This window comes from Pogonomyrmex barbatus, unplaced genomic scaffold (assembly GCF_055798465.1).
Source record: "Pogonomyrmex barbatus isolate J1 unplaced genomic scaffold, ASM5579846v1 scaffold5, whole genome shotgun sequence".
NCBI classification, from domain to species: domain Eukaryota; kingdom Metazoa; phylum Arthropoda; class Insecta; order Hymenoptera; family Formicidae; genus Pogonomyrmex; species Pogonomyrmex barbatus.
Genome location: NW_028297149.1, coordinates 4,262,166 through 4,282,492, shown reverse-complemented (window position 1 = coordinate 4,282,492; position 20,327 = coordinate 4,262,166). Strand labels below are relative to the sequence as shown.

General features: G+C 40.8%; 1 protein-coding gene across 1 annotated transcript; it reads left to right on the top strand.

The window, feature by feature from the left end:
- Positions 1 to 12,322: 12,322 nt before the first annotated feature.
- Positions 12,323 to 16,286, top strand: LOC148935367 (uncharacterized). The gene is made up of 2 exons (XM_089082099.1): positions 12,323 to 13,253; positions 13,346 to 16,286. The coding sequence occupies exons 1-2, from the start codon at positions 12,802 to 12,804 to the stop codon at positions 15,921 to 15,923; spliced, it is 3,030 nt and encodes a 1,009-aa protein (XP_088938225.1). The 5' UTR covers positions 12,323 to 12,801; the 3' UTR covers positions 15,924 to 16,286.
- Positions 16,287 to 20,327: the final 4,041 nt, after the last annotated feature.

The following is a 20,327-nucleotide window of genomic DNA, read 5'->3' as shown; positions in this document are numbered from 1 at the left end:
TGGTTCGCCAGATCTAAATTTGATCGAAAATGTGTGGGCACAAATGGTTCAACAATAGGAACCAAGAAGGGAGAAGACGGTAGCAGCGTTAGTCAATCACGCGAGAGAAATATAGGAAGAATTTTGGTTCCAATCAGATTTTCTCTCAAATTTAATTAATTTGATACCTAATCGACTCAATCAAATTGTTACATCTGAGGTTCTGAAGGAAAGGTAATACCTTCCGTCAGGAGGAGGAGAACTCGGGTGGACGCACGGAATCTTTTCTGTGTTCACCGACGTCGTGAGGTCGATCCGCGAGCCGAACGCGCGTTAAAGGGACAGGAATCGGGTCAGCGTCAGTGACGTCATAACTCTTACCTGCGCCAGCGCTATCGGTGGTCCGTTTTTTGGTCAGAGAACCGAATCTCTTTTACCAGGGATGGACCTCGTGCGATCCTCAGGGAGCCGTGAACAATTCGGGGTCAAGTTTTGGGTAAATAAATTGAGGCGGAATTCGAGTTAACTGATTTAATAATAATAAAGAAAAAAGAAATACAATATGTTAATTCGCAAATTTACTGTGTACATTTGACTGTATGAGTACAGGTTACAAAAAAAATTTTATACATAAATTTCGAAACAAAAAAAAACTGGTATTTATATACCCAATTGTTCCAATTGGGACAAAAAATTGGTGATCGCGAGCATGTCGATGGGATCGGGTTGCAGGTGTGGCGGGGGATTAGGGTGAGCGCTGCGGAAAGCCTTGACTGGAACGAGGTAGGGAAGAGAGTCAACGAGAAATGTACATAGGGATGGTATCGGTAATTTGGTATCTTGAGATTTGATCCCAAAACTGGCTGTCGGGTTTTCTTTTAATGAAAAAGGTGCCAGGAGGTGGATGGGTGGCAGAGCGGGGAAATTGACGGACGAGATCGAAAAACTTCTCCACGTCAAAGTTCTCTGGAGTACATTGTTTTTCAAAATCTGCTACGGAACCGAGGGCGGTGGCGTACTGTTGTGAGGTGATGTTAGCTAGTCTCGGTTCTACGTCTATTAACTGCTCCGCGAGTTCTTCGGCGTGTCCGGTTTCGCGACGAATCCGCTTATTTAACTTTTCCCGACAGTATCGCAATGCCCGTTTCGTTGGGTTGTTCGGGATGACTTTCGTTTGGTTCACTATGTAAATAAGAGTTAGATGAGAGAGAGTGTGAGGTGAGAGTGGTAAAAAAAAAAAAAAAAGAAATTGAGGAATCGTGATAAGGCAGCTTCATCGAATCAATCGGCGGCTTGCCAATTTGGAATGTTGGAGTGTTTTAATGAAACAAATATGTAGAGATCGCGAACCAAACAGCCAGTCTACCGCGGGAAAAAGTGACAAAGATGGACTTACTTTTGCTGTAGCGGCCGCTGGTGATGGACGAGAAGTGTGGTGGCTAGCTGGATCGTGGATCGAATCACACGAAAAATATAAGAATCGCGCACAGATTCTAACTGAAAAAGATTTTTCGACAACCTCGGATAGTCCGTGAAGGCGTGGAGCGATGAAAAGCGAGAAGAGAGCGATCCGCTCTAAGTCGCGGTTTTTAAAGGGTTCCGAAAGGGTGGGAATATCTGAGGGCGTGATGGATTTCCGCGTTGGCTTGTCGAATGATAGTTTAGAAAAATTGTGAGTATAGAGGAAGGAGGGGAGCGGTGTTCTGTGAATTGTGGTTGTTTTTATATTTCCAGATTTCCTAGCGAATGATGGAATTAGTTAGTGAAAATTTTTCCCGCCATTCCACACCCTCAATCATTCATTGGTGTGGCCGCCAACGGCCGCTAATCATTTCTTCTTGATTGGCATTTCCCTTAGTTTCTTCACCAATTTGGAGTGTCACCCTCGAACGATCCGACGCGTTTCTTATCCGTTAGGAATTTGCTTTTGTTAATATTTTTTTATTTTTATTGGTATGTTATAAACTTGCCGGTGCCGACAAAGCTGTCTATCCCAAGAATTATTTTTTTTGATAGTGAGACGTATCTCGAGAGGAATTTTTGTTTATTTATTTAAAGTTTCTTTAGATTGTTCGCTTCATTTTCTGATTAGCAGCCGTTATCTTTTTCCGAAAGAGAAGAATTCGTGAAGTCCCCCGGACGTAACAAAATCATTGATTGGTCTGTACTATACTATACAGACTATTAAAAGATGCTTCCGTGCTTGTCCCACGATCAACCCTTTTCAGGGCCCCTAAACTTTTTACATCGCGGATAAAGACGTCTATAGTGACGTCTCACTCATCCGCATAGCGGATTGATCGGCCAGTAGGCTTATGCTAACTCTCGACGAGATCATCATCGTTATGTTGTCGTTGCGTAGGTTTTTTTAACTATATATTTTATGCGCAATGACAACATAACGATAATAGTGTGTTAAGAGTTATAGAAATCAGGCGCAATACCGTGTCTTACGTCTTGTTCACACTCCTATTCGAGCATTGAATGCCTTACTATCTCAAGCATATTGGAAATTATTTAAAAAGATAATAAATTTGTAAAACTGTATTGAAAAATAAGGCAGATTATATTCAATAACAATAAAAAGTTATTAATAAATAAAAATATGAAAATTAAAATAAATATTTTTGAAATGAATACTATATTGTAAATTTAAAATTTAAATTTGTAATAATATAATTATAAAAAATATTATTTCTATACGTAAAAGTATTATTTCACGTTACATTATATCGTATAATTTCTATATACTTACATTTAATAGTAAATGTAATCCTATAACACAATCTTATAACACAAGAAGTTTATTTGTACATTGCAAATTTAAAAATGCGCGTAAAACTGTTACATGAATCTCCAAATCCACAATGATAGTTGTATTTTTATACATAACTTTTTTTTTAAATGTATAATAGAAGAATTACTACGCAATCATAATTAAATAATCAATTAAATCAATAATTAAATAATCATTAAATGATAAATTATTGATTATTTAACGATTATCTAATTATTGATTTAATTGATTATTTAATCATGATTGCATAATAATTCTTCTATTATACATTTAAAAAAAAGTTATGTATAAAATTACAACATTATACAATATCATTATGAGTTTGAAGATTCATTGTAATAGTTTTTCGCATATTTATAAATTTGTAGTGTGCAAATAAAATTAATTTCTTGTATTATAAGTAAGATTGTAGAATTACATTTACAATTAAAGGTATAAAAATGTGTATAAAAATTATATAATTGAATGTGAAATAACGTATAAAAATAATACTTTTTATAATTACATTATTGCAAATTCAAATTTTAAATTTACAACATAATATTCATTTCAAAAATACTTATTTTAATTTTTACATTTTTATTTACTAATAACTTTTTATTATCATTGAATATAATCTTTCTTATTTTTGAATACAGTTTCGCGGATTTATTATTTTTTCAAATAATTTTTAATATCGGTTGCTTAAGATAGCTGTAAGACGTTCAACATCTAAACCTGCAAAGATAGTTATAATTTTATACACAACTTTTTTAAAAATATATAATAAATAGATAATATATTATTAATATATATTATATGACATATAATAAAGAATTATTACGCGATAATTAAACAATTAATAATCATATTTAAATAATCAACTAAATAAATAAATAATCATTAAATAATCAATAATTAATCAGAATGAGGAAAAGAAAAAAATGCGACGTATAGAGACATCGCGGTCTCTCACTCATATTAATGTCGAGACAGCGAAGGGACATCGAAATCGATATCACGTCCGATTAAGTTTTCCTTCTCGATCATGCGTCTTGCGTTAAGAATGCAACATCGAATTGCCGTCACTATTTTTTTCTCCGCTCCTTCGTGGAGACATGGATGTACGCGCTTCGTGTGTATGTATAGCGACCATGTGCCGAGCGCAGAGATTGTTCTTGCTGGTACGTGTACATAAACACGTGTATGTACAATGAGGAGCATAAATGAGATCCTTTTTCGGTGTAGCTAGGAGTAGATGAGCGCGCCATCCGTTTTATTTACTATACAAGACCAGCGACAAAGACCGAACGCATTTCAGTTTCTGCATATACATTGCCCGTGCGTAAAAGACTTTAATATAATTATTTAAGTACAATTATTATTCACATATGATATAATAATTATATTTTAATTATAATTATTATACTATACATCTGTATTATTATTCTCATATTATTATTTCAATAAACACAAACTATAAAAGTAATATTTCAAACATTTACTAAATAATTAACATAAAAAAATTTTAACGACTATTCATTAATTTTTTATTAAAAAAGAAATAAAATAAATTTCATAAATTTTTTACAACTTCCGGACATGTAATGAAACGTATTCTTAGCAGATTTATTTATTTACATGTAATAACCGAATGCGTTGCTACAGCTCTTTCCCTGCTCACGCATTGACATAATATTCTATTATAAATATTTTTCTATTATAAATATTTTTCCACGTATATGTGTATACTCCAATCCATGTGGTAATAGTTTTAATTCTTTAAAAAAAAGTTATGTTATGAAATTGACATATCTAATGCAATTTTAGTCAAATTGAGTCTAATGCAATTGTAATCAAGCTAAAAAATAAAACACATGCTAGCAAAAATACACACATGTTTTGGAAATAAGCCGCAAAACCCAGTAACGAGAGTAAAAAAAGGGAGGGGGGGAATCTAAGAAAAATACGATAACACTTCAATAATCATGGCAGGAATCAACGAGCCTGTCTGCCTGCTAAGATCCAGATTTTATCCTCACAAATAAATTTTTTTTTCATCACCGACCTTGGTTTTTAGAATATGTTAAACGACAAGAATACATAAGAATGACTAACATTGCAAAAAAAATTAACGAACGCGACCTGTGAAAAATTTGAAACATATAAATAAATAAATAACTGAATTGCAAATCAACTGCGATTGTACCTATCAATAAGGGACTAACATTCAAATAAATAATAATGAAACAATCAAAATTTCAGATGGATCATTGGATCACGGGAATAACCGCCATAATCCTGATAATATTAATAACGTGGATTGACGAAACTTATGGAATCATAGATTACGATTGCGGATCGCCATCTGCGAATTACACCATCTTATCTTTATTAAATATCGAAGAATGTGACATTCCATCACAAAATGTAGAATCCAGCAAAGTTTACGTACAATTATTACAGATAAATGAATTCGAGGCAGTAAGAGTAATACAATGCAAAGTCGAAATCGATAGAATAATCAAAAAATATGGAATGTTCTCTGATTTCATGGACGTTTTTAACGGCAAATATTCATACATAGAAAAAACATCGCACGAAGTATACCAGCATATGCACGCCTATGGAACTTATCAATTACACAACACGTATATTACTGGATTAAAGCTAAATCAGCACGACAGGTTACATTAGCAGGCAATGTAGACGCTGATAGTGCAAAGGGAGCACGTTTCAGATCCGTATGGTATGTGAACAGACGTTGTCGTACTCGCCAGTGTAAAGATTATATTACAAAATTACATAGCTAATGTACGAATAAATATTAATCGAGTACTACTTAGATCGGGAGTAACTTGTGAACTTAACGCTACTCATTGTGCAGATATAGAAAGAGGCGATAGCTTTTAGGACTCAGTGTCCGCAGATTCTTGTAAATTCAATAATTATGGAGTATTATATAGTGAATATGCAAACAAAATAATAGATAATATGAGCGAACAACCCCTAATTTTCTTTATTCTTTAACCGCTCAAGACACTGTTTTTACTTAGCAACCAAAGGAAAGTACACAACATGCGGATATACGCTTACACGCATCGAACATCTCAAGTTAATTATTTTTTAAACTTCACCTGGCGTAGTAGTTTTTAAAAAACAATCTCGCGTTTCTAACTTCAACATCTTTACCTACATGAACTCGAAATTCGTATACGTCGAAAAACATATCCGCATACAAATAAATCAATTATAAAATATTTTACTACAGCAATGTACACTAGAACATAAAATGCTGTAAAATGCTTTAGCTTGTCACGTAATCACCAGACATTTTTGCTTACCATCTAATGAAAGAACTGGGATATATGGCGGGCGAAATAATTCACATCGTAAAGTGTGTACCCGTCGAAGTGAAAATTGCACGAACTGACGATTGCTACGACCAGCTACTTATAATTCGAGGAAACGATACTTATTTTTTAATCTTGCAGACTCTTTTACATCAATTCAAATAAGATGTAATTCGTTTATATCTGCTATGTATCTCTTAGGAGATGCATAATATAAATTAATGCTAAAACAGGTGGATGCACAACCACCAACCATCATGACTAAACCGATATGGAAATATATTAGTCCTGGAGCGCTCGCAATAAGCTGGATATACATCGACAGCGATCTTGAAGATCTTCGCAATCATATAATGTTCCCTGCCGAGAGGCCGACAGTAACACCATGATCAGGGGAATAATGGGACGACCGACGTCTTTGAACGGAGGATCGTTTTCAAATTTAATGGACGAAGCATCTATAACAAAAATAGCTGAATCTGCATGACAGAAATTTTGGAGTAAATTTTTAAACTTCGGAAACACCAGCGCCGAAGTCATTGGAGTATATACCTAATGGAGAATAATAAAATTAATACTAGATACTCTTGTTCACGAATATGCTCTGGACACCGTGTAGTCAATACTCGATAGGAGCCATAAGGGACTCATTAACCCAACTACACTTTTACTACACTTAGGAAAGAAGAGAAATAAGCTTGAAAATCCTAAGCCCTCGGCCCCAGCCGAAGCGAGATAAGCAAAAAACACATTTGAACAACCAAGTTAACAACAAGATCTACAACCCGTATCCTCCCTTCCCTACTAAGAAAACCTCCACACTTGCATTCCCATTTACACAGGCAGCAGACCAGAAATAATATCAATACCTTCGAAAAAAAACCTTCTTTAATTTCCTTTTTCCTACCTAACAATATCTCTTTTTTTATTATTATTATTGTTTGCTATAATCATATTTTTCTTCTAGAACAACAAAAATAGAAATCGAATCATATAACACTAATTTCTTGATACGCGGACGTTTAGACGTGAAAGTTCTGCAAGTGGAATCGCCGCTACTCTTTTGGCTAAAGAATCGCCGCTATTGTCCGGCGAAGATGCATTGAAAGAACTCCATCAGGAATTAAATCAGAGAATGATCATAAAATAGGACCAGCTGCGTTACCTGAATGACGTGAAACAAAACGATATAGTAGCCGTTAAAGAGGGAAACGCATGGCGGAGAGGCCTCATAACCGCAGTCCTTCCCAACACAAAAACAGCCCGGATCGCCCTTCGTGACTGGGGAACGAGTCATTTACAGGAGATACTCAGATGTGTGTTTTCTGGAGAACATATTTTGCGAGCTATCGTGGCAAGCTCTTACTTGCGGATTAGTTGGCTCTCTTCATTCCTTGTAACCTGTGGCCGCAAGACATGAGGACCTTATGTCGAATCTTGGCAGGACGGGAGAGATGGATTCCATCTCCTCGCCGGCGCAGCCCTCGCATCGCTGATCGTTAAGCAGGAAATGGATTTGTAAATTATGTCAAGCACTGGTCCAAGCCGGACATACTCGCATCGAGCAATATTTGATTGGAAATACACTCCCATTAGTCTGAATAATCAAAAATATATATTGGTTACATATTATACACTTACATTATTATATACTCTTATACACCTATTATATATATATATATATATATATATATATATATATATAGATATAACGACACCCGACTCACCCTCCTCAATTATTAATAATGTTAAAACGTCCCCGACCGATCAACCGTCGGGGCGTCGACACGGCAATCCTTCCGCGATCCCACCGTCGAAAAGCCCGTCGAACAACGGACGCGGCAAACCGGAGATCATGCGGCTTCACGTGCGTGCTGCGTGGACAAACACGCACACGGTAAAGCCACCGCCGCCGGCCCCGCTACCGACCGCGCCACCGAACATCCTCGCGGAATTCCCGAGCGCGTTCGGCGAATTATCGCGAGGATTCCGACAAAGGCATCTACTCTGACTACTCCGACCCGAGTTCGGCCGACCCGTACCCGACGACTCCCGACCGATGGCCGGCTCGGGTATATTAGGGGATTCCGAGAGATAATCGAGACCTATCTCCGACGAGACAGTAACCAGTCCAGTACTGCTCTCGATATTCCCAGTCATCTCCAAAAGCGATCTAGGGTGCTACCTATCGTGCCAGGAGTTTCTGGCCGATCGCTCCTTTAATCTACCAGCGCACAAGTTATTCACAGATTGAGGAGTTTCTCAATCTGGGCTCCAAAAAGTAAGCCCTTGTACACATCTTCCTCTGACGATCAAGAAGCAGGGAGCTTCCTGCATTCGAAGCGTCATAGCACGAAATCCCTGACAAACCATACACACAGCTGATCCGTCACAAGCCGGCCGAAAACCCCGCGCACCGTCGCGCCCGCCTACCGTGAACGCGCCGAAATTCGGAGAACCGACCGCGAGCCGAGCATACAATACATTAGCATTATACAATACTTAGAAACCGCGCGTCTTTTCGCCGTATCAACGGCGAAATACCGAAAGATACTTGTAAATATTGTACATACAAAAACCACAATCAATCGGCATTGTAAATATAGACGTAGATATATATAAACTAAAAAGGTTCATGATATTTTATTTCTCTTACTGAATCCTGACCATATCCGACCGACGCTATCCTGCAAAACCCGATCTACGCGGAGATAGAGACGTTTTATATATATATATATATATATAATAAATTCACTGTACTTGTGTGAGACCATAGAGATTAAGTTTTAGTAATACTAAGTTGCCCAAAATTTGCGTAGCATATTTGCTTTTCTTTTAAACAATATAGTAAAATAAGATTTAAGAAGATAATACATAAAAAAATATATTGTACATATATAAAAAAAAGAGGAAATCAAAAGAGACTGATAGGATTAATTATATTATATCCTTATTTATGTATATTATTGTTACTATGTGTGTGTGTGTGTGTGTGTGTGTGTGTGTGTGTGTGTGTGTGTGTGTGTGTGTGTGTGTGTGTGTGTGTGTGTGTGTGTGTGTGTGTGTGTTTGTATGCGTATTAACGCTGAGATATATTAATTAATCCTGTCAAATGGGGCCTGTGGTTCTTACTGAACCGAAAATCATTCTTTTTATGAGTAGGTATACTAGGCCGGTTCTAACTCAGGTCCTCCGAGGGGGGTGCGGGTGTGCGGGGGGAACGGAAGGCGCGGGGAAGAGGGGAGGGGGAAGTCCGAGGCGGCGATCCTTTGAACTGAGCCGCGGGGGGGGGGGATAGATAAGATAGTAGGTGAAGGGGATATAAACAAATAGATAAACAAATAGATAAACAAGAAGATAAATATATAGATAAATAAATTGTGACTCGAAGGACATGACGTCACGAGGGGGGGGGGGGGTAGTGAAGAAAGACGAGGTGAGATAAACAAATAGGATAAGATAGCAAGACGATATAAACAAAATGGGCGGCGAAGATGATATAAAAAATTGACATGACGTCAGAGGGGGAGGGGGCCGCCGCCGCCGCCGCCGCCGCCGCCGCCGCCGCCGCCGCCGAGTAAAAAATAAATATCTCTCTCTCTCTCGTATTATCTCTTCCGTTGCGGCTCCCTCTCTCTTATGGCGAATGTTATTTTTTCTAATTATTTTATGGTGGGGGAGAAAGAAATGAAAGAAATATATGTTTTTTGCATATTATATATGTTTATATTTTTAAACAAATTGAATACATTTTTAAGTGTGAAATTTTTTTATTCACATGTTTTTTTCTTATACACTAAAAACTAAAGCTAACAGCTCGCAATCGACGAGTTGACGTCTATCGAATGTATCGCAATCGCGTATCGCGTTCGGCACTTCCTCGGGATCTGTTACAACAGACGCGATGTTGGAGAATCGCGTATACTTGGTATCGATCGTATCGACGAATCTAACGAGTCGATCGAACGTCACATCGATACATTCGTCCAGAGCAAACATTCGACGTAACGTCGATTCGATCATCGTTACGCGTACGTTCAAAGATTCAAGACGTACGAGTGTAACGTCGTTCATCAGACAAATTCTGACGGTTAACGGTCCGACGCTTATAAAATTGTCTTTGTAATCATTTCGCAGCAATTTATAGATATTCCATCGCTGCTCGTAGAGTCCCTTCCACGTTTCGAGAGACAGTATCAATTCCAGTCCCCGATGATCTCCCAGAGCGATCTCCACGTAGCTCGGTGGACCAACGTTGATTCCAGTTTCCAGAAATTTGTAACCCCTGGCCGTCAGAGTGTAACGTCTGCTCAGTAAGCGCACCGCGCGACGCTCCACCGAAATACTGTGGAAATTAAATATATAATATTGCACAATATTGGAAAAAAGAGAAAAAAATAAAAAAAATGCAGGTGAAACTTACGCGTTACATTCTTTCTTTTGTTTTTCGCCATTGTACGGTGCGCTGCTTCCTTTGGCGGAATACATTGCGTCTTGTTCGAACGATGGAGGAGCGGAGTACCTTTTTTGTCAGATCGTTCGATGGAGGACTGATCGCGTAAATTTTTTTGACATGGCAAACCGTTAATCCCCCCCCCTCCTTTTTTTTTCTAAGAATTTCATTGTTGCAATCAAACATGTAGCGACATGTTCGCAAAGGAGCGCGATGGCGTTCAAATTTTGTTTTCTAGGAAGAGCCCGTGAAAAGATAGCTCTTCGTAGAAATCGACGTACGTGTCGCGGCGTGTCAAGAGAGAAGCGCCGATACTCCGGTTACTATAAACAAATCGGGGAGACTTATGATGGTTGTTTTTCGCCGAAGTCGGCGTACGTGTCGCGGCGTGTCAAGAGAAGCGCCGATAGTCCGGCTGCTATAAACAAATTAGAGAGAGACCTATGATGATGCTCCGACAAGGGACAAAGAAATTGTCGATGATATATAATGGGTCATGCGGTGTGCAGAATCACAGTAGATGGAAGTCTAATGTGAAAAAAAAAAAATAGTTGACGGTGAAAATGGATAATGTGTTAAATATAGAAAATGTGTTTAATATGGATGAGGAAGACTTTGTGGATATAGTGGACGAAGTGTTTGAAAATGAAGAAGAAATAGAGATTGACAATATTGACAATATTGACATTGATATTGAAGACGAAGAGCACGCATTGTCTGACGATAGCAATTACGTAAGTGATCAAAGTGATGACCTTACGGATTATGCAGAAAAAATTGTTACCCGTTCGGAACTCCTTGCGTTGAATAATAATAAAAAGTATTGTTCAATACAATTTTATTATTCAACGGGTGGTGCACTAACTCTGTGTGCCGAATGCATGGTTCGTCTGGCGGACACTGACATTGGAGTATTGTATGCCGTTAGGAAGCACGAGATAGATACTCTCAATGCGCTAAACAGCCGATTTTGCTCCAATTGCCAACAGTCCGTCTGTGTGATAATGCCATGCAACATGTGCCCAATTTGCACAAATTGAAAAAAGACAACATTGTGAACGAGGCATATGCAAGTGGAAGAGTGTGATGTGATATAAAAACAATATGGAAAGGTCATTGGAAGAATTAACAAGTTCTTCGTTATGGGATTCAATCTCTCATCTATCAGTGAACGTGGCGGTGTATTTTATAAAGAGACATTATACCTCAACTCCCCATTTCCCAATTTCTCGTCCAAGAGTTAAGGGACGCTACAATTCGACTCTCTGCTTCTCCGCTCCTTCTGAGAAAGCGGAAATAATTCTGGAAGCGTGCACATATTATCATTATAGAGGACACGCATACAATATATTACTACCTCTCTCGCGGCAAAAAGTAGCAGAGATAATTCCAAGAAGCGAGGATAATCATATATGGTTGTTCTATTCCCATCAATCTCCGGACATGGCGGAAATACAACGCTTTGTATACTGGCTTCGAGTTAAAGCAGCTATAGAAAAAAGAAAAAAAGAAAGTAAAAAAATGTAAAATTGTTTTTTGATGAGACAGTACAACAATTTAAAAGAATCACGATTTTGCAATATGGAACACCTAGAGCGAGTGGAACGCGAGCTGCTGGAGCAATGCAGCAAATCGCTACCTTGGTGGAATGTTTCGCGTAGTTGCAACGATGTGACGAGTGCGTTGAACAACTTGAGGAATTTAGCTGTGTTAAACGTCCTCGACTCACCGTTGCAAATAGACAATCTGCGGTGGCGAGGATCGCGCGACTCGCGGATGCAAAGGTACAACTAGAAAGACGTTTCGTGCACGTTGGTGGTGAGTACGCGAGCACCAGTAGAGACAATGGATCTCTCGTTTGGCGAGAAATCGATACGGCATTTGAAAGCCGTATATTGACTGGTGCGGTGATCAATGTGGACTATATCGAGCCGCGACAATTTTTAGAAGACGCTGGTGGTGTAGTGCTCGAGCGAGTGCGAGACATTATAGAAAGACACGATAGTGTGAAAGTGAACACTGCATTTAACGGCGAGTTTGTGACGGGCGATAAACGCGCGAACAAAAGTATAAACACTAAAAATAGTGAACTCTTTCGAGTGTCAAATTTGGACGAGTGGTACGAGCAGCACGTCATCGAACCCACGTTGGCGTCGCTCGAAGAATTCCAAGAACGCGACAGTGGATGGGCGTTGTCGCGAATTCTAAATTTGACTATAAACGTGAACAAATATAATCCAATGCACGCGGGATGTTACATCGAATTACCGCGGGAAATTATGTTAAAGCGAGCGGTGATCAATGTACGATCCAATGACAATGCGTGTTTCGCGTGGTCGGTGGTCGCGGCTCTGCATCCGGTCGAAAGGCATACAAATCGGGAATCATCGTATCCATATTATACGACGGTGTTAAATCTCCAAGACATTACGTTTCCGATGACGTTGAATCAAATTAAGAAGTTCGAACATCTCAACGACATCTCAATCAACGTCTACGGTATCAAGGAAAAAGAGATTCTCCCAATACATCTGACAACAAAGAAAATGGAGAAACATGCAAATTTGTTGTACGTGCAGGATCCGCGCGACGACAACGCGGGGCACTTTGCGTACATCAAAAACTTATCCCGTCTTGTGAGCTCGCAACTAAGTAAAAAAGAACACAAAAAATACTTTTGTGATCGGATGACGTATGCACATTTTTTAACAAAATATGTAAAATATTTTATAATTGTTAATTTAAATGCTAAAAATACTAAAAAATTATGTTTTCCGTTTGCAGATGTTTACATTATTTTAAGTCATCCGAGAAATTGGAATCGCATACGGTGGATTGCGAACGGATGAACGATTGCGCCATCCGACTGCCGAATGAGGACGACAAGTGGCTCGACTTCAAGAACTACTGCAACAAAGAACGACTTTCATTCATCGTCTACGCAGATCTTGAGTGCATACTGCGAAGGATGGAGCCGCAAAGAGAAAACACGTGGTACACATATCAACAGCAACACAAGGTATTTAGCGTAGGATATTATGTGCGATGCTCGTACGACAATGCGTTGTCGGCGTATCAATTTCGTCGCGGCGAAGACTGCGTTGCATGGTTCGTTCAACAACTCGAAAATTTGGCGCATCAAATAAAAATTTTGTTATCCGCGAATGTCCCCATGGAAACATTATCGAGAGATCAGTGGGAGACATATCGTAGCGCAACGCGTTGTCACATTTGCGAGAAATCATTTGCGTCAGACGACACGCGGGTACGCGATCATTGCCATCTTACCGGTCGTTACCGTGGTCCCGCGCACTTAAATTGTAATCTAAATTATAAAGATTCGTATTGCATTCCCATAGTATTTCACAACTTATCCGGTTATGACGCGCACTTTATCATCACGGAAATAGCTACGGCGTTCGAAGGCAGGATCGACGTGCTGCCGATAACAAAAGAAAAATATATTTCGTTTACAAAACACGTTCAAGATACCACCGAGAGATCAGATTCGCGAAATTGCGTACGCTTGCGGTTCATAGATTCGTACAAGTTTTTAAATACCAGCCTTGATAAATTAGCATCTTTTCTAACGAAAGAAAAATTAAAAATTTTACGTTCCGAATTTTTCACGGTCTCAAACGAAGATTTTGATTTGTTGACGCGCAAAGGTGTCTTTCCGTACGAATACGTGGATCGCGCGGACAAGCTGCAGGACACGCACCTACCACCGCGCGAATCGTTCTATAGCTCGTTGACCGGTGACACGGTGTCAGAGAACGACTACGCGCATGCCGCGAACGTCTGGCAGCGGTTCTCCATCCGAACGCTCGGCGAATACAGCGATCTATATCTCAAGACCGATGTCTTGTTATTGGCCGACGTTTTCGAAAATTTCCGCGAAAGTTGCGTCGCGAGTTATGGACTCGATCCCGCGCATTACTACACATTGCCAGGTTTCACGTGGGACGCCATGTTGAAACATACGCGCGTAAAATTTGAGTTGCTCACCGACATCGATATGGTTATGTTTATCGAACGCGGTATACGCGGCGGTCTCAGTCAATGTTCCGGCAGATACGCGCAGGCCAATAACAAGTACATGCGTTCGTACGACCCGTCGAAACCGTCATCATACCTTATGTACTTTGACGTAAATAATCTGTACGGATGGGCGATGTGTCAACCGCTGCCTTATGCCGAATTTCGATGGATGGAAGACGTTGAGAACTTTGACGCGAGCGCGATCGCTCCGGATTCGTCTACGGGGTATATTCTCGAGGTCGATCTCGAGTATCCGCATCATTTACACGATCGACACACTGACCTACCTTTCTGTCCGGCGCGCGATAAACCACCCGGCACGCGGCAGGATAAACTTCTCGCGACGTTATACGATAAGAAGCGGTACGTCATCCATTATCGCAACCTGCAGCAATGTACGCGCCATGGTCTTCGTATCGCAAAGATACATCGCGTACTACAATTTGCTCAATCCGCCTGGCTCCGCGATTACATCGAACTCAATACACACTTTAGAACGTACGCGAAAAACGATTTTGAGAAAAATTTGTACAAATTAATGAACAACGCGGTATTCGGTAAAACAATGGAAAATGTGCGCAATCACGTCGACGTTAAACTTTTGACCAAATGGGACGGACGGTATGGCGCGGAGGCAATGATCGCGAAACCACATTTCCACAGCCGCAGCGTCTTTGCGGAAAACTTAATCGCCGTCGAAATGCGTAAACTCGAGGTAAAATTCAACAAGCCGATTTACGTGGGTATGTGTATACTCGACATATCGAAAATCTGCTTGTACGAATTTCACCACGAATACATGTCACCGCTGTATCGCGAGAAATGTAAGATCATGTACACCGACACGGACAGTCTCGTATACCACATCGAGTGCGATGATGTGTACGAGGCGATGAAACGCGATATCGCTAGATTCGATACGAGCGATTATCCGACGGACAACGCGTACGGGATACCTCTCGCGAATAAAAAAGTACCCGGTCTAATGAAGGATGAGAATAACGGTGCGATAATGACGGAATTCGTCGGACTCAGAGCGAAGATGTACGCGGTGAGGGTGGGCGGCAGAAAAGACATTAAAAAGGCGAAAGGTGTAAAGAATAACGTCGTAACGCGAACAATAACGTTCGACGATTATACGCGGTGCTTGAACGAAGAGATCGAAATGACTCGTCGCCAGTCGTGTATAAGATCCAAGCTACACCAAGTATACACGGTGTCCGAGTCGAAAATCGCTCTGAGTCCGTACGACGACAAACGATACATCGTACCGGATTCGACGGAGACGTTACCGTGGGGACATTGGCGGATTCCATTGTAATATATATACATGTTTATACAATGTACATATATTTTTATATTTTTTATATAGTTTATATGTATGCATATATGCACGTATGTATGTATGTATGTACATACCTATGTATCATATCTATGTATGTATGTATGAACGTATGTATTCTTGTAATTTTATACGATACTGTTTTATACGATACTGTTTTATATGTAGTATAGATATATGTATTTTTTGTAGTTTTTATATGTAGTTTTTATAATAAAATTTAGTTGTTCAAATTTATTTTATATATACTTTATAATAGCAACCGAGATCCTGCTTGCTGAGGAATTAGCTTTAATTCTCTCTTCGATTTATTTAATGTATACTTGGCTTAATACATATAGTTTTACATATGTTCTCGTAAGTTACATACATGTATAGTTTAAAAAAAAAATGTAATGGAAGAAAAAAAATAATAAAAACTCTTTGTATACATGTATACAGTGTATATTTATTTTTTTTAATACATTATAAAAATGAATTAAATCACACTGCTTTTGTTTATCCATGAGTTATGCGATCTATCGAATCCCAGCCACTTGACGTAAACCTTGTCTCCCTTCCTGCGTAGTACTTTCTCCACGAGATACACGTCCGGATGAGTCGCGCGATGCAATTCGTGCTCGTAGAACGCGCCCGCGACCGATTTTCCGCGATAATCCTCGAGCAGATAAGTTACGGGATTAGTACGTTGCACTTTAACGATCTTAAACACCTCGGTGGTCCAATTTGGCGTGTAACCTTTTTCGAAAAGTGTCTTGTACTTGCTCACGCGTACCGATTCGCCTACTTTGAATTTTGCTGGACCTGCGATCTTTATCGCGCTGTATACCGTATCCAAGAGTCTTTTGGCGATCGCGGGAGTTACGTCAACGGGTCGTATGCCGATAGTGCGATGCTTGCGCGCGTTGTAATCTGACACGAGACGCGGTAGCGCGTCGACCCACTTGTAAGTGCCGTTGAGCGTAAACATCTTCCACATGTCGTTCTTAAGCGTGCGATTGAATCGCTCGACGATCGATGCCTTCAACACCGTATACGTGGAATAATGATTAACGTTGTGTTTTTTCAAGAGTTTTTGCACATCGGCATTGTAAAATTCCTTTCCCATATCCGTTTGCAAGTTTCTCGGGCATCTTCCGCTCTCTCGAATTATCTCGGCGATAGCGTTAGCCGTCTCGCTTCCGACCTTGCTCTTGAGCGGTACGGCCCAGGCGTACTTGCTCAACGCATCGATGACGGTGAGTATGTAGTGATGACCTCTGTTGAAACTCGAGTACGGACGCATCTCGACGATGTCAGCCTGCCACAGATCGTCGTATCCCCGCATTATGACACGTCTTCGTGGAAAATTTCTCCTCGCCGGAGCGTGCAATTCCTCAACGAGTCGTCGCCTCTCGGAGCTAATATTTTTTTCACGTCCATCGGATCGCATGTTTCAACGATGTTTAATAGTAAAGATAAGATATACAATTTAAAATTGTTTTTTTCCTCACTGACGTTAATCGACTGGCTCGTTTCATCGATACGCGATTAATTTATAATAATGCCGGCTTCGCGAAGTTCCTCGATGATCGACAGCATCTCGTTGTCGTGAGCGTTGTTACCAGCTCGGTGCGAAGCGTCGAGCAATCGGAGTCGATCCACCAGTTCGTTGGGATCGTCCCAATGCACGTAATCGATCTTGTTGTCGTTTAACTTCATGGCGGCTGGTATATTGCCTGCACCCTTTTTACGCCCGCTACTTCCATACGTAGATACGAGCGGAGCGATGATGTTAATATACTTCGATCCCCTATTGCCCTTGATGGGATTATGGGCGCTGTGACCACGTCTGTGAGCATTTGTTGTTAACAATATACTTTTATACGTTTGTTCGTCATCCTCGGTAAAAACCGCGTCATCGGGAAGTCTCTTGAAGATCAATTCGTACAATTCTGGTGTACCATTGTATCTCACATTGTCTATGATTATGGAGTCATTTTTGTCAACGTCAAATTTCTTGTCACCAAGCATCGCACCACTGTCTTTATCGAAATAAACACCGTATACGCGATCAAATGTATCGTTTTTTCCATTATCATCGAGAAGAGGGCTTACGTACTTTTGCCCTAATGGTCCCAGCTGATTATGCAACGCTTCTCGACCTTGTTGCGTTTGCAGACTCTGTTTGATGGTTGTTTCGAATGACGGTTCACTGGCGTCTTTTGTTTCGAAAACATCTTCCTTTTGCAGGAACAGCGGTGGTTCTTTCGGTGGGTCTTTCGATGGTTGTATCGGTGTAATCGTATCGAACACGAGTGAATCTGACGCGGCTTTCAATTCTTTCGTTGTACGTCGTTTTTTAGACTGCGGCGTTAATTTCAACCATCCAACATCCGTCCAATATGAATCCTTATCAGTAGTAGTAGTAATATCGTTATCGTTGTCGTCATCGCTGTCTTCACGTTTTTGTTTTTTCTTAATACCGAGATCCTTTGCTTCTCTTTCAATCGATTGAGATTCCTCGGTTTTTTCAACAATCTGTTTTAGAGGTTCGACGATGGGCTTGAAGCGTTTCTCCAACGCTGTATCTTCAGCTATTTTACCAATTTTTAAAGCGCGATATTTTTTGCGAATCGAATCGCTCGTTTTCGCAATCTGTTTCGCTATTTTCTCGCGATCTTTGGTGTTATCCATGTTGCCTGCTCCACGTATCGACATCGATTAACCACGTTACGGTACCGCGAACGTATTAAATTCCTTTCTGTATCGCCCATTGATAAGCGGACTGTCCTTATCTATCACTAGAAATCCATACTCGCGCTGCCAACAATCGCGACATAACGCACAGAATTCATCGTATGACATGTCGGTATTCACGTGATCGTTGTAAACATGTTTCAAGTTGGTACCATCCTGTTTGAACAGAATCAGCAGGTTCGCATTGTCGCGTATCAAATGTTTAGGTATCCTCGCGTACGTCTGACAGAGATAGAAGCAATCGACGTTCGAGTGGCGGCCCATTGAAAAGTATTCTCTCACAGCATCTTGCTTATCGCACGCAACGTCGTCGAAGATGAAGATCGAATTGGGACGTGCCTCGCTCGGTGGAATGACGTCACTGTTGTTGGAGAACGTAAAGTAGCCGATTTCTTCTATCGATGTTAGTAAATTTTCCAAGTATCGATATTTCGGTTGTTGCAGCGATTTCGAGTATACGTACACGTTCTCGAAACGTACACCGTGCGGACTCTCGAGCAAGCTTATGAGAACGTTGGTTTTACCACAATTCGACGGCCCGCAAATGATGGCGCGTATAGTACTCGGTAACATTTCACCGTGCTTGCGCTCCGTCGCGATGTCTCCCATCATTCGCGCTCTCTCGTCACAGTTCGCGACGCGTATCGTCAGCGGCTGCCGTACAAATTTCATGTTCGCACTGCGTTATCTAGGCTTCGATCGAACGCCTATTTATAGGCGCGCGAAACCACGAATCGCTCAGTAGCAAAAATGTATCTCGCGCTGTCGCATCCCTCCGATATTCGGGATTTGAGCGCTGAGCAGTTGCAATATATACCGAAGGTCGTACTGTTACGCGTGTGCGATAATTATATCGATCACGTGTGGGACAAGCTTCCGGAGTATATAAAGGCGGATTTGGAGGTTCAAACCTATCGTCGCTGCGTCGAGCATTATAATCAATCGTGGGATCGAGATCATATAGACGGTCCTGCACCGAAGATAAAGGATTGTGGCCTATGCCAGCAACAGCGTCAAACGAAGGCTACATTGGAGGTCTGCTCAATCGAGCGATAAACGCGCTTCCTTTCGAACTACATATCCCCGGCTATCAGTTTTGCGGTCCGGGTACTCGGCTGAAAAAGCGATTAGCCAGAGGTGAAACGGGCATAAATCCACTGGACGCGGCGTGCCGTGAACACGACATTGCGTATTCTCAGAGCAACGATCTCACCGACAGACACGCGGCGGACAAGGTACTCGCCGATAAAGCCTTAGGACGCGTCATCGCGAGAGATTCGGCTCTGAGCGAGAAAGCTGCAGCTGCAGCCGTTTGGACAGCGATGAAAGCCAAGACCAAGATCGGCATGGGTATGAAGGCGAAGAAAAAATCCGGCAAAAAAAAGAAACGAATACTTCCAACGGCGAAACGAGGTGGGGTGTTACCGATTTTGCCAATTTTGGGCGCTCTCGGGTCCTTAATCGGCGGAGCGGCCAGCGTGGCGAAAGCGATAAACGACAGGAAAGTCGCGCAACGTCAACTCGAGGAACTGCAACGTCGCGCGATGGAAACGCACGGACAGGGACTGTATCTCGCTCCGTACAAGTACGGACGAGGACTGTATCTCGCCCCGTACAAAGGCGGACGAGGCGTAACAGCGAAAA

Coding starts and splice junctions, on each gene's coding strand:
- LOC148935367 (XM_089082099.1), top strand. CDS start 12,802: ATGCACGCGGGATGTTACATCGAATTACCGCGGGAAATTATGTTAAAG. Junction 13,254..13,345: donor TACTTTTGTGATCGGATGAC/GTATGCACATTT, acceptor TTCCGTTTGCAG/ATGTTTACATTATTTTAAGT.